A 15,844-nucleotide genomic window follows, 5' to 3' on the forward strand; every position below is an offset into this window, starting at 1 on the left:
GGTCATACACTGTCTTTCAATCCCTGCCTCAAAATATTGTAAATTTTGCTTCCCCACCCTGTAGTCTATGTGAAGAAGCAAATTAATTTGAACAAGGCAAGTATTGTAAGTAAGTTCCAGGTAAGTCTTGTTAGAGTAACTTCTTCACCACAGCAACAGAACGATAAAGAGACTGGTAAAGTCTGATCCAGCAGCCACAAAAGATATCCATCACCTTAAACTCTTACTCACTTTCAATTACCATATATAAAGTGTAAACAATTGGGAAATTAGCCAGAGACCTAAAACTTTTTTGTAGAATCCAAACATGGTAAATGGACTGAACGTATATAACGATTTTATGCACCTTCACGGTGCCCTAAGCGCTTTACAATTCCTCACATTCACCCATTCACACACACACACTCATACACCAGTGGGCAGCTGCTGCCATGCAAGGTGCTTCCAGGCCCTACCCGACCCTTTGGTCATTGGACGACCCGCTCTACCAACTGAGCCACAGCTGCCATACACAAACATACAAACATGTTTATTTCTGCTGTAAATTGGGCCATTTTTACATGGGGGTTGAATGAGTTTGACTGACTTTTCCAACCTCTAGTGGCCGTTCAAGGAACTGCAAGATTAGACTTCTCCACATTACATAAATAAGTTATTGCAGTCTTTCTCAGGTGTGTTGATCAGTGGTTGTTACTGCACGTTTAAACACCCACCGCTTATGCACAAATGTCTTATCTGATAACACTGACCGTTTTGTCTGCCAACATTTTGTTTGACAATGTGTGATCCTAAACCAAAACATTATAAGTCATGTTATAGCTGCTTTGGTGTTACAAACGATCAGCGTCATTTTAACTAAGTTGAGTGTTTACATTGCTTATCAGTGTATATTCATCTTCCTTTTTTCTTTTTTTCTTTTTTTTTTTTTTGCAGACCATTGGGGTAGTAATGGGCGAAGGGAGTCCCAGGGCTCGTTGTCTTCTGGTACCAGTCTGGAGATGGCTACTTCCTGCTCGGCTGGCAAGATTGATGTAAGATTCCTCTGGACAGATCACCATGGCAACACAGAGCCCAGTGTCTGGTGAACCCATCATAATCAGCCAGAGTTATTTTTTTATTTATTTGTATGTCGTCTTTGTCTGCCCACTCATTCTTGTTGATACAACACTTAAATATGAAGGTAGAAAACTGCAGATACAATTGCAATTGAACCACAGACTTGAAAGCTATTAATTGTCCTCACTTTTTAACCTTTTGCCAACCTCTGAACTGTTCCGTTTTGTTTCTTCAGTCAGAAAACCGACACTCAGTTGGAGTGTGGGAGCGTTCGCCGAAACACTGCAGCGTGATGCTGCCCGACGGGTCGTGCTCCTCCATCAACCTCCGGCCTGGCGCCTCCATTAGAGAAGTCCTGCAAGATCTGTGTCAAAACATTAGTGTCAACATCGCTGCTGTCGATCTCTTCCTGGTGGGAGGGGAGAAGGTAAGGCAGACGGATGCTGTATTGATCCCAACACCACATATTTCCTGTTAATGGGCTGATTTGCAAGCTTCAGATTTGGTGTCAGCTCAGTCTGTCGAAGCGAATCAATTAAAGGTCGACTAAGCTACATTTACAGACAGTTTGGAGCAGGAAACAGCTAATAGCCACTTAAATCTGCTGATACGATCCTTTTTTTTTTTTTTTTTTTTTTTTTACTGAAAATCCACATTAACCATCTTTTACTTCAAAACCACCAGACTTCCCTGGCAAAAATGGTGATGTAAACTGGCAAAACATCAGAGTTACCGGTTTACCACCTCTGTTTTCATGAGCCGTTTCTTCAAATATCCTCTTTAATAAAACTACTGGTCAGATTCATTTACATTTTTTATGTAGCTTCCTTGGGACAATGTCTACAAAGTATGATCACAGTTTTGAGAAATTTAGATTTTTGAATTTTTGACAATTTTTTTTGAAATATTCTAAATTTGCCTTTACTTATAATGGACCATATTTTGATGGCTCATAATATGGGAATGCTTACAGATATCCACATAGTACGTATTGAGCACTGATAGGAAGTCATACATGAACTTTCATTTAATTTGTTGAGTTTCCTCCTGTGAAAGTACCGCCCACTTCTATTGGGAGATTAATCTGCTGCATCCACAGGACTCTAACATAGTTGCAGAACCTGACAACCTTGCAAATTCAAGTTGTTACTGATTATTGCTAGAACATGCCGGTGAGATGCAGGGACATTGGTCCAAAAAAAAAGAAAAGAAATACAACTACAAACCAGCAGTTCTGATTTTTTTGTGGTTCAGTTACTGTTTTAGTTAGCGGCATCTGGTGGCTTCAAAGAGGACACTATATACCCTTCATAGCTCAGTTTTTAACAATTTATCAACACCTAATAGTATGTTACAAAAGACAAATTACAATCTGAGGATGGTGGATACCCCTGTGTGTGTTTTATGTTGTTATTGTTAAGATTTAGTGTGAAAAAAAATCCAGAGTAGCGTATTAGCAATAGAGGTGTAAGCACATATTTTAGCATAGTAGTTTTACTCAGTTTTGAATTAGAAATTAAATAATTTTAAAGTTCCTTAAATAGTTAAATAGTAATAAAATACACAACATAGATCAGTATGTCTTAGTTATGTGTACAAATTACATACACAAGGTTTATAAATAGAGGCTTAATACCTTCAAAGAATGGACAAAGAAATCTTATTGTGCATAAAACTTGTGTCCTCAGTAGTTCATACTCCATACAGGACTCTTAATATCTATCATTTTACTTTGTGTACATTTATTTTTATGTATGAACGTGAAGGTAAACACACACAAAGTGCCATTCTGCATTTTGTTGTTGTTATTTTTCATAGTTGCTATTGTAAAATGCAGACATAAGCAAACAATAAATTACTGGAAGATGCTTAGATACTGCAAGGACATCTTGAATGAATTGCCTGAGCCTTGTGTTTGTTATGAATTCACTGTCACTGCATTTCAACTTCAACATGCTTTAGTTATTGTCAGAGAACAGCTCAGAAAACTGCGGCCCACCAAAGGGTCCAATCTGGCCTGTGGGATGAATTTGTGAAATGGGCGCTTCTATGAAACTGGTACTTAAAAGCAGGTCAGAGGGGCTAAAAATTCAAACAAGATGTAGACTAATGTTATGAAGCAAGTTTAGAAGTAATTGGGGTTCATTTTAAAAATGAATATTTACTGAGATAAAAGAGACACTATTTTTCAGATAAAACACATTTTTATTTGATGCGCGCATACAAAAATCCGCATGTAACACAGACAGCAGGTTTCTATAATCAACTCCCTCGTCTTTTTCTTTCAGGTTTTTTTCCCAAACCCACACTGTTACACAAGGCAAATCTACAGACGACTCAGTGATATCTGAGGTTTCCCCTAAAATTATGACTAGTCAGTGTTCCAGCAGTGCACGGATGATTCTGCATGCAATGATTACCCTGATGTAACCAAGATAAAAAGGACACAAAAATTACGCGCTAGTATTTTTAAAAAATATCTCTTTATTCTCTCACAGGCACATTTGGGGAATCGATGTAAATATGCAAGGCAGAGTGTTTGACAAAAATGACCGCAGCTGCAAAATCAGTCGCACTTTATTTGTGTTTAAATGGGCAAGTTCCACATATAATGTGAGTTTACATGATGGGTTACGCATGAAACCTGGAATGAGACTGAGATTCATGAAAAACCTGCAGGTGTGGATTAGAAAAATGACTAGGATCGTCACATTTAACACTGTCTTTATTTACAGCGATATATAAGATTATTTCAAGCCATGTTTTCCAGATCAAAATGCACTGACACCTAGGTAGCTTTTCATGTCCCAATTTTGGTGCTATTTTTGGTCCCAAATTTTTTATTAAAAATTCATTAATTTTTGGATGGCTCAGAGCAGGAGTATAATTTTTTTGCATTTATCTGAGGTCATCATTAGGTACATCCTGGGGGAAAATATGTCTAAATTTCTCTTTTATTATTGGGTCTAAAAAGCTGGAAAAGTGCCAGGTACCAAAATGAACCCAGTTTCATGGAATGACCCAAATGCAAAAATTACATTGAAGATAGTGATATATGATTAATGATATATGGTCAAACCAGTAAAATACTTTCATAATAACCTATAAATAATAACAACTCCAATTTTTGTTTTAATGTAAAAAAAAATGCAACATTAAAGTCACATGATAAAAATGTTTATATTTACAAATTATCCTTTCACAAAAAATGTGAATAACGTGAACGAATATGAACATATAATGTCTTTAGAGAAGTAAGTGCAATTCTATCAATATTCTGCCTGTTATTAAATGTTTTGTGTATTTCCAGATTCACTGTGATCTGTAAGTTGTAATGCACACGTGTAAACTGAGGCATAATATTGTTAAAATTGCACTTAGTTTTCTTTAAACATTTCAGGCTCATTTTATTCACATTTTTAAAGGATGGTTTGTAGATGTAAACATTTTCATCATGTAATTTTATTTTTTTTTGCTCAACTAAACTGAGTTTAACACTATTGATATATACGATAATATTAAAGAGCATTAAAGTGGACAGACATTTTTTTACTGAATAAATATGGCTCACTTTGTGATGTTTAGCTTTTGTTCGTGTTGTTTTATCTATTGTTTATGTGTGATTGTGTTTATCTTTTCTGATAGCCGTTAGTTTTGGACCAGGATTGCATGACCCTCAGCTCACGAGACTTGAGACTGGAGAAGCGGACCTTGTTTAGGTATTGACACAATTATTTTCTCTGATCTTTTAGACCACAGGTGTCAAACATATGGCACGTGGGCCAACACCAGATCACTAAGGGGCACAATCTGGCCGGTGGGATGAATCTGTGAAATGGAGAGATTCCACTGAAGATATTAACAAGGATGTTAAACTCAGGATCCACATTCAGACCAGTATGATCTAAAGTGGGTCAAACCAGTAAAATACCATTATAATAACAACTACAAATATTTCTCTTTATTTATGTGTAAAAAAGTAAAATTACATGAAAATGTTTATGTTTAGAAACTATCCTTTCACAAAAAATGTGAAGAAATAAGTGTAATTTTGACAATATTCTGCCTTTTACTAAATGTTTTGTGTATTAGACATGTAGATCCATGTTGTATTAATAATAATAACCTGAGACATAATGTTATTAAAATTGCACTTATTTTTCTTTTGTTCATATTTGTTCTTGTTATCCACATTTTCTTATGAAAGGATAGTTTGTAAATGTAAAAATTTACTTTTTTTTCTCATTAAACCAAGACTAAAATTTGGAGTTGTCGTCATTTCTAGGTTATTATGTTATTATTTTACTGGTCTGACCCATTTGAGATCATATGGAACCTGAACTAAAATGAGTTTGACATCCCTATTTTAGACTTTTCTATTTATTTACACGTTCTGTCTGTGTTTTAAGTCTCGTGATGACTGTTTGTTTGTTTGTGTTCTTTGTTCTCAGATTGGACCTCGTACCCATAAACCGCTCCGTTGGGCTCAAAGCCAAACCCACCAAACCTGTCACCGAGGTCCTGCGTCCTGTCGTGGCCAAATACGGCCTCCACCTCAACGATCTGGTGGCCAAAATAGTAAGTTCATCCCCGGTGGCTCACAATTGCCTAATGTGTTTGAAGCTCCCGTGTGTCCGTGGAGCAGCCTGTGCAGTGTGTGACGGTGCCACAGGGTGGAGTATAATGGTTAAGGGGAGGAGGGCGACCGCATCCTTTTCCATCTCTTCACAGTGGTTACACTCTGACTCAGCCCAGCCTCTGAAGACGGAGCAGCAAACTATAATTAAGAATGACGACACTCCTCAAACATGCCCACTTTTTACTCCTCCCCTCAAGCCTCGCCAGATGATTTATTTTAGTCCTGCGGCTTTCCAGGCATTATAACTACATAATAAAGTAGAGCCAGAGCTGAGAGATGTTTTATAAATGAAATTTCCAGTGAAAGGGTCATGGACTAAAATATCAGCTGTATGTTTAATGTAAAACAGTCAGTTTAGTTTGACAGTTTCAGTAGTTTTTATTTCAATTCAGTTTGACTTGTGTGGAAAATATCTGTGTTTTGATTTTGAGGATTATTGTCATTTAGTTTTAAGCCGATAACATGACACTGTGCGATTTCTTAATTTCTATAACAAAATGTGTTTTTATTCTACTTTTTATTTGTAGATGTAAACAGTTTCATCGTGTAATTTTACTTTTTTTCACTCTAAAACATGGAGTTGTCATTATTTATAGGTTATTATGTCATTATTTTACCGGTCCAACCCATTTTCAGATTAAATTGAATGTGGCGGAATGTGGAACCTGAACCTGAAATTTCTTTTTTTATTTTAGTCATATCCTCCTGAGACCCAGAAAAGTAAAAATTTTGGCTTTTTTTAACATTAATTGTCTTGATTGGAAGCAACATAATGTAACAATTTTTCCACATGCCTTTTGAATGTTTATTTTTTCATGGAATGTCCTCTGCAGTGGACAGCGTTGTTTTTGTTTTATTTTTTGAAGTCAAGCAGTAAAACTCTGGACAAAAATACATTTCTGAGTATCAAGAGAATATAACTTTGTTCTCAAATAAAATATGGACCTAATACTTGTTTTACAAATGTTCAAGTAGGTTCTTTTTTGTTTTGTTTTTTTCTTTAGAGCTCTGGAAAACATTAAGAGACTACTGTAATGTATTTCAACCATTTCATTCCAGTTTTATTGAATTATATAATTTTTTAAATTATTTTGACCTTTTGTTCCATAAATAAATGATGTAAATGACAATAGTTTTATTTGGAATATGGAGGAAATGTCAGCAGTGTATAGGATAAAACAAAAATGTTAATTTTACTGAAACACATCCCTATACACAGAAAAATCAGAGAAACTGATCATTTTGCAGTGGTCTCTTAATTTTTTCCAGAGCTGTACTTTGACAGCTTTTAGTTTAGTTTTTAGGTTGATTTATTTAGTTTCAGAAAGATATTACGTAAGTGTACATACGAAAGTATAATTTCAAAAACATTTCTTTTATTTAAGATCCTACATTGTGCAAAACATATTATTTAAAAAATTCTATTTTTTATATTGTTATGTAGAACTGTTGTAAGCAGAAGTGAAACAAAAGTACTTTTTATCTGTTGTTAAATTTTATTTTTTAGTTCTTGCATCATGTTTGTCATTACAGTTTTCATTTAGTCAATGTAAAACAAAAAGTTTGCTTTTCATTTCAGTAATCACTGCTACTTTTAGTCAGTTTAGTTTTGACTTAGTGTTCTTAACATGAGTAATGTTGTGTTGTTGTAGAGCGGAGAAACTGAGCCTTTGGACTTGGGGGCTCCCATATCGAGTCTGGATGGTTTGCGTGTTGTTTTGGAACGAGCAGACCCAGGGAAAGGTAAGGAACACCAATCTGACATGTTTAAATAAACTCTAATTCAGTCAGTCCTACAGGTTCTGCAGGACAACAAAAGTCTTCAAAGGTCTAAAACAGGGGTGTCAAACTCCAGTCCTCAAGGGCCGGTATCCTGCATGTTTTAGATATTTCCCTCTTCCATCACACCTGGAATCCATTCCATCATTATCAGGCTTCTGCAGAGCTTGATGATGAGCTGATCATTAATTGAACCAGGTGTGCTGGAAGAAGGAAATATCTAAAACATGCAGGATACTGGCCCTCGAGGACCGGAGTTTGACACCCCTGGTCTAAAATATCAAGTTCAGTGAGGATGACTAAATAAGAGTAGGAATGTCGGGTGTTAAAAGAAAAAAAATCATCTTCCATCATCAGTTATTGTTCAGATTCGGTGTGGTCCTATCACGATGAATCTGAAATCAGTGTTAAATTGCGTTTATAATGCAGTGGTTTTTCCTCATATCACACCTTCAACTGGCTCCAATGTTTTACAAGCAGCACATTTTAGTATTTAATATTAAAGGACATTATGACATTGTACTGTTAAATTAAGCAAAACCAGGGTCTACAGTTCCAGTCCAACATTCTGTTTGTTGGTTTAGTAAAGTTCTAATGACCACACATATACATTTGTCAGTCTCTGTATTAAGACTGAATCTGGATATATGCAAAGTATGGACAGCAGGAAAAACAGGGTAAAAAAAAAACTTCTATAAACCAAAGTGGTTATATTTAGTGTGACTTCCCTTTGCACTGAACATGTCTTTAACCCATTTGTTCAGACAATATGAGATTTATTGCATTAATTTGCTTTTACTGATGTTGATACTGATAAAATGAACAAAGTAATCAATAAAAAGAGCAAAATAACCAAATAAAATGAATAAATTAATCACAAAATGAATATAATAATCAACAGAATTAGTAAAACTGACCAAAATAATCCACAAATTGAACAAAACCAAACAAAATAACTAGGTTTTATTCAACAGCTTCTAAATAAACCAAAGTGCTTGTATTTAATGTGAATGTCTTTAGCCCTTTTGTTCAGACAATATGAGATTTATGGCATTAATTTCCTGATGTTTTATACCAGGTTTCATTCAACACATGTCAGGTGTTTCTAATTGTTTGTGCTGCTTCTTGTCATGGGGTCAGGGGTCAAACTAGTGATTTTAACAGGTAGAACACATTTAGTTCAGTGTTTTGTCTGTCTTATAAAGCTGTGCACTTATTTTCTTGTGTCTAAAGAAAAGAGAATTAGAATGATCATTTTGTTATGTTGATTTTCCACAGTAGCATTTGTTGGTCACTATGTTAAACCCCATAAGAAAGAGTAAATCCTCTTTTCTACATAAATAATAAGAGGTAGAGGGCTGATAGTGGATTTTTAAAGCCAATATAATAACACTAGTTGATAGCGAGAACAAGCTGTTGAATTGGCAGATCTCAGTCTTCGCAATTACAGATTGCATAACTGTTGAAATAAACATCGAAGTCAAAGTAATTTATGCCCACATAAACTGATACTTACAGTTATTAATCTAATATGAAACTTAATATCAGACTAACTGTAAAAAACGTTGGTGATTGTAGATGTGTTTTTAATTTTTTTTAGCTATTATTTTCCCTCAAGCTCGGTCATCATTTGAGTTAAGAAGCCTAATATTAGCCCTGTATTTGGACTGAATCAGTCTATTTGTTCATGAAAGTGATTTTCCTATTCAGTGATAAATTTTAGTGTACCCCTTACACTGCAGAAAAGGCCAGTACAAAATATGAAAATTAAAGTCATTATTGGGTTAAAATGTAAAAAAGTAAAATTATCTGCCAGTGCAAATAAGAAAATATTATCTAAAGGTTATAGAATGCTAAAATATTATTTTAAGCAGCATATTATTGTTTCAAGCCTTCATAGTAAGATTTTTTTACCCATCTTAAATATGTATCTGGTCTTATATTATATATGGTCTTATGTAGATGTAATGACTGAATAGATATATATATAGGCAAAACTGCATAAAACAAGTAAACATTTTTTGAGGGCAAACTTCTTCTGCTTCTTTACCCATATGTTTGTCACTGACATATAAGACGACAATCAAAGTGATTTTGTTTTGTTTTGTGTTTTTTTTTTTTCTTTCCCTTATTGTGGTTATATAATTGCCTGTAAGTTTTGAAATGGCAATGACGTTAAAAAAAATAAAAATAAAATAAAATTAGTTGTAATATCTAAGTGGTGTAGGCCAAGATAGAAATTAGTCAAATAATCTTATCAAGATTAATTCTCAGTGAGTAAGTAAATCTAAAAAATGATCTTACAAGATAAATATTCCAAATTCCTGTTTTAGATATTCCTGTTTTGCAGTGTAAACCCTCATCAGAGTTTTGTCGATACTTGGAACTGGCTGTATTATAATTCTGTGCACAAGAACAACTCTGTATCAGTGTGAAAAATCTCAATTAATCTTGTTCAAGCCCTGTATTCCACTGTTGAATCCGTCTCCGTTTGTGCTGCTCTCATGCCCTCGTCTATTCTCAGCTTAATTAAACACTCCTATCTCTCTCACATAGACAAACCCAAGTCGTCTTCTCTGAAAAGTCATCCTCCCACCAGGAGCCTTTCTGCAACAGTAAGTACTAACCAGAGTTTCATTAAACCGGTCGCTGATGAACCCAGACAAGGTGTTTGGTACTTTCTCTGTTGCTCTCCTGCTTCTGCAACCTTGGGTATCATTTAATAGCATCCTATTTTTATCTGTATTAACAGGCTTCGGTTTGTGTGCTTTCCCTGGTTTATTCTGTAATCTGTAACCTCACACTGGCTGCTGCTGACTCACTCGTTTTTTTTGTTTTTTTTTGTTTTCCGTGCATATGCTCATAACGTCCTACTCAGTCTTTGCGCGACCGACAGGGCTCGCGTGTACGTGAAGTGCCAGCAAATCCGGTCACTTAAGGTGCATGGCAGCTCATGCTTAGCGTGGTCACAGTTCAACCCCCCCCCCCCCCCCCCCAATCCCCATCCCTCCATCTCCATCTCCCCATCCCCTAACAGAGTGCATTGTTATTGTTGCATCTGCAGGGAGATGAGAGGTCAACACCAAAGGACTTTTCTTTGAGAGGAAGTGGACCAGACTCAGGACTCCCAGGGGAAAAGAGAAAACAGAAAAAGATTAATATAGATGAAGCTGAAGGTAAAATTCCTTCTTTCTTTCTCCTTTTTTTTCTTTTTTTTTTACTTTGGTGGATCCCTCAGCTTGGCTTTGCTAACTAACAGACATCTTTAACAGCTTTAAAAGGGATGTTTTTTTTGTCAGGTGCTATGCTGCATGGTCAACACAACTAATCTGTCTCAGTCTATCGCCACTTGGTTCTCAAACTGATTCGGTTTCCTTTTCAGTTTCGACATTTTCTGCATGGATATGAATGATTCTGAGAGAAATTATGCTTGTTTTGTATATGACGAAAACTAGAAAGAACACAAATATTGCTGAATGAAATCAAACAGGCCCTGCGATGAACTGGCGACTTGTCCAGGGTGTACCCCGCCTTCGCCCCTATGTAGCTGGGATAGGCTCCAAGCGACCCCGTGACCCTAGTGAGGATAAAGCGGGTTCTGAAAATGAATGAAAATGAATGAAATCAAACAGTCTTGTATTAAGCAAAAAATCTTATTTATTTGCAAAGTTTATTTGATACGGACAATGCAAATTACATAGTATAACTTCTACCTGTTACAAACAAAAAGGAGAAAGAAAAGTAAAGAGGTTGCATAAAATGACATGCTACAATTACAAATGTTAAAAAGGAGTACAACATATGGTAAATATTTACATCAGTGTTACATAGAATTACAGTAAATTAAGAATCGTTAAAAATGCTCACATCTCTAATTTTGCTTTAGCCAGCCTTTGATGCTTTTGTTAAAAGTTTTTATATCTTGTGTTAATTTTATTTCTGTCTGCAGTCTCATCATCTATCTTAAGACTATATGAAAATGCCAAATTTCAAGCAAGTTTTGCTCGTTTTTTGCTCATATTTCACAAAGTCATATTTTAGATGGAAAATGTTAAGACAAAGTTAAATTTATTCTTGTACTTACTCAATTACTTGTTTATAAAAGAGTTCTCAGAGACAAAGCTGTTTTTTATTTTATTAATTGATAAGAAAACATTCATATATAGCAGAAACAAAACAAAGTAAAACATAAGGACATAGATGTAATGTTTGTTAAATTGAGAAATTGTTGCCTCAAATCTTAAAGTAATGAAAACAACTGTAGTCCTGTTCTCAGAATTTATGCAAAATACTGATCTAGAATTACTGGTTTAATCTTGATCAGTATTAGCGGGAATGTCTTACTATTCTTAAATTCTCTTAAAGTCTATTCTTAAATTCCTCATCATCAGAGGTCACTCAAGGTCACTCATTAAAAATCGAGCTTCATTCATTTGCAGGAAAACATGTAGTTAAAAACCCTGACAATACCTTCATTTAGTCGAGTCTACTTATAAAGCACAAACAAACAACCAAAGCTCTTTGCATCAATCATAAAAACATAACTACAAAACAAACAATATGAAGCAATAAAAACACTAGAATAGAAACAGAGTTTCATGCTGGGTCAAAAGATAAGGATTTGACTCCTTGGCTTTTGGTTTTATAACAGGTTTTTAGATGAGTTTTAAAACCTTGGACTGAAGTCAGATCTGGTTCATGAACAGGTTCTTCTTAAAACCAAACCTCTTAAGTATAACTGGTGTTCTCTGTTCTCCCAGAATTCTTTGAGCTGCTGAGCCGAGCACAAAGCACCAGAGCCAACGACCAGCGTGGACTCCTGAGCAAAGAAGACCTGGTGCTGCCCGACTTCCTGCGTCTCACCCCCCCGTCCTCGTCCTGCTCCATGTCCTCCAACCTGGCCTGCTCCACCCCCGACTCCCTGAAGGCCGGCCGGGAGAACGGCGTCACCTCGCGGATGGCGCTCACTTCCAGCCTCCGTTCAGAGAGCCTGGACTCGTCCCTCAGCTCCAGCGCCAACGGACTTTCCGCCCCCCGCCGCTGCCTCATGCCCCCTCCCCGGCACTTCCCTTTCGGCACCCACCTGTCCCCCATCCCCCGGCCCTCGGACACCCGGCCCAGCCTCCGCACCGTGGAGGAGGACGCCCACACCGACCTGACGCTGGTCGGAGAGGGCGACATCAGCAGTCCCAACAGCACCCTGCTGCCGCCGGCGCCGTCGCCCATGGCGTCCTTCGAGTGCAGCCTCCCTGAAGCCGACTTCACCCCACCCCCACCCTGCCCCCCACCCCAGGACGCAGCCACAGAGGGGAAATCACCTTCAGGTATTTCTACAGTGTAACAAACCAGTGCTCCGTGTGTTTGCGTGTGTGTCGTGTGTGCATGCGTGTGCTCACGGTAAAACTCTGTCTACACTGACTCTGATGCACTTTAATGACAAATTGATATTGACTCCTCCTCAGTTTGCCAGTTATTTGAAATCATACTGTTTTATTAAACATAGCAAAGCATGTGTGTGATTGGCTTTAGTTTCCGTTTCTACAAACCTGTAAATAGTGATGTGTATATTTTGTTCAGTTCAGTGAATTTATTTGGATGTCAATTACCTTTAATGGTTGGATTGGCCACATATTTTGAGTTACTTTTTTCTGGGTGCATGAGGTTGATAACTGGTTGCAGAGTTCATAATGTTATGATGTGTGCATTAGGGCTGGGCGGTACGTCGACGCTGTAAAGTTCAACCTGCACAAAATAAGACGTTTATATCGAGATACAGTAGTGGAAAAAAGTTTGTGGACACCCTTAAAATTTTACACAAGCTCAAATATTATTGTGAAATATTCCAGAAAATTAGTTTCATTGGGTGTGGTTGCATTTCTGTTACATCTAATGCACTGTGATTCACTGAGATACACTGGTTTAAGTTAAAATATGCTCTGACGTGCAACTGTAAAAGCCTTTTTGCAGCATAAAGTGCAGAAAAAACAAACATCAGTCATGGGACTTTAAATGAAACAACAAAATACAATATTTATTTACATTTATGTTTTCACTGGTGTGTAATCACCTGAAAATGTGATTTGCATGCCAGTTTTTTTCATATCTGGTCTTCATGAGAAAAATACTGTCGATATCTGAGGCACATTAATACTAAATACTATCTATGATGTACAGCTCTCAATAAACACAGCCTTTACACTGATGCTCAATTAAAATGAGTCTTAACTCAGTTCACTTCACTTCAGCAGTGGTAGAAAATAACTGGAGGTTAAAGTGGACTAAATCAAACACATTTTCAGAGCCGACAGATTAAATATTAACCGACTGAAAATGACTTTAAAATGAACATAAAAGTAGAAAGATGGAGTGTTATTTATTTATTTATTTAATGACTGAAAAGCACATCATAAGCCAAAAGAAGCCCACGTACATCTACATTTTCTTATATTTTTTTCACTTGTATGTTTCGCAGATTGAGAGAATAAATCTGATGGATAGGTTCTAATGAAAGCGCCTGTGACGCTCATGCTGAAAACGGCGACTGATGCGACTGTCGATTTGTATCATCCAGCCCTAAAACACACACATGTACATCAACGATCGGTTATTTGATAGTAGTGAAGGTGGTGAACGCTGCACCGACCGAAGACAAGGCTTGGCTGTATGTGTAGCTCTACCACTGACAACGATGAGCTTAGTGTTGTTTGGGTTCATGACGCGTGCACTGGGAAAACATCGTAGCAACTCTGATATGAGCAAGTGTTGGACCTGCAAATGTTAAACAGCCAGTACAAAACAAATGCTGTATCCCCCCTTTCCATCCCACCTCCTCCAGTTAAGTGCAATTCAACAATGTCAATGTCAAAGCTTTTTTTTTTTTTTCTTATGCAACACCTGTGAGTCATTAAATGGTGTCGACTCCTGCTGTAGCAGCGGTGAAAATAATTAGTCATTTGAGGACAAGCTCCTGTTAATGCGGGTGACATTGTTGAATTGCCTGTCATTCTTTATCTGGGCTATTCACTCCCTCTTTAGATGCCTGTTGTAGATAATCACTGCCAATAAACTCTGTACCTGTGATTGAGTAGATCTAATAAATATTAGAATTGGACAATCACTCTCGTCTGTCTTTTTACACATTTGTGATCTTGGTTTTCTCTCCCTCCCACCTCCACTGATACCACCGCCTCCTCCTCCTCTCTCCTCTCCGCCTCCGCATGCCTTCTCCCGTTCATCTCATTTCGTCTTGTAGCTCCCACTCCTTTGTGTACTTTTTTTTTTCCCTCTTTGTGCTCATTTCAGGGTGTGCTGCTTCGGTTGTGTGTTTGTGCGGTCGTGTTAAACAATGTCTGCTCGGTCCACCTGCTTCGGAGCTTTGGTGTATAGTTTTATTTTCTTTTTAATAGGGGTCGCTGCTCTGTTGTTTGTACTTTTACTGTATCATCGTGGCTTTTTCCGAGTCTGTGTTGAAAGCTTGCTGGGATGTCAGCGTTAAAGATCATTATCATCTCTGTGGATAGACTTTATTTTCTACTTTCTGTCTCTGATGTTTCCCCTCCTCCACATGATGTGTTTATGGGATATTTGAAGGTGTATGGTGAAGGTAGATGCTCTCAAGTGACAAAAAATATATTAGCTGTGACCAGTGGGGTTTTTCTGACAATACTATACATCATTTTCTGGTTTTATACAGAACTCACATCCACCACCTCCTGAATTAAAAATACAAACGGTGTGGATTTCAGGTAATACGTGTTTCTATACGTATATTTCACACAAGTGTTTCATTCTCCTCAGGTGGGTTTGTATTACCTGGAAAAACCACAGCTGAAATTAAAGTCACTGTGGAAGTAAGTGAAAATGCAATTCCACGGACGACCACTAGATGCTGCTCCTAAAACTCTTGGTTCCCACAGAATTCCATCAAAGTTCTTTCTAAATATACAACTTATTTGCCTACGGGTCATTCCCAAAGGTTAACTCTAGCATTAGCATTAGCAATTAGCACATATTAGTGTTTCAATATGTATATTTCACACAAGTGTTTCATTCTTTTCAGGTGGGTCTGTATTTCCTGGACAAAACACAGCTAAAATTAACCCTTTCATGCATGAATTATAAGAACCTTAATCAAGATTTTTTTCCCCAGTGTTTTTATTCCTCTGTAGGCATGAAAGAAACAACAACAATTCGATAGATTTTTCACAAACCTGTTTTTCATGGAGTTACAAAATTGTCCTCTCAGCTGGACACTATGCGTTTAATTTTAGAAGCAAAGAAACATGTATTTACTGATTTACTGTGAGAAAACTATGCAATAAAAGCATTTTTAATGCTGCTAAACCTGATATTTTCTCACATTTTAACATA

At 36.9% G+C, this 15,844-nt stretch overlaps 1 protein-coding gene across 2 annotated transcripts in view; it reads left to right on the forward strand.

Annotated features, from left to right (window-relative positions):
- The window catches only part of rgs12a (regulator of G protein signaling 12a), a 71,417-nt gene that overhangs the window by 41,129 nt on the left and 14,444 nt on the right, over window positions 1–15,844 (forward strand). For both annotated transcript variants that reach the window (XM_030162470.1, XM_030162471.1), the window contains 8 exons: window positions 934–1,031; window positions 1,292–1,483; window positions 4,702–4,775; window positions 5,508–5,634; window positions 7,348–7,438; window positions 10,031–10,089; window positions 10,539–10,650; window positions 12,235–12,798. In XM_030162470.1, coding sequence (XP_030018330.1) covers window positions 934–1,031; window positions 1,292–1,483; window positions 4,702–4,775; window positions 5,508–5,634; window positions 7,348–7,438; window positions 10,031–10,089; window positions 10,539–10,650; window positions 12,235–12,798 — 1,317 coding nt within the window. The remainder of the gene's footprint in view (window positions 1–933; window positions 1,032–1,291; window positions 1,484–4,701; window positions 4,776–5,507; window positions 5,635–7,347; window positions 7,439–10,030; window positions 10,090–10,538; window positions 10,651–12,234; window positions 12,799–15,844) is intronic.

Source organism: Sphaeramia orbicularis, chromosome 18 (assembly GCF_902148855.1).
Source record: "Sphaeramia orbicularis chromosome 18, fSphaOr1.1, whole genome shotgun sequence".
In the NCBI taxonomy this organism is placed as follows: Eukaryota; Metazoa; Chordata; class Actinopteri; order Kurtiformes; family Apogonidae; genus Sphaeramia; species Sphaeramia orbicularis.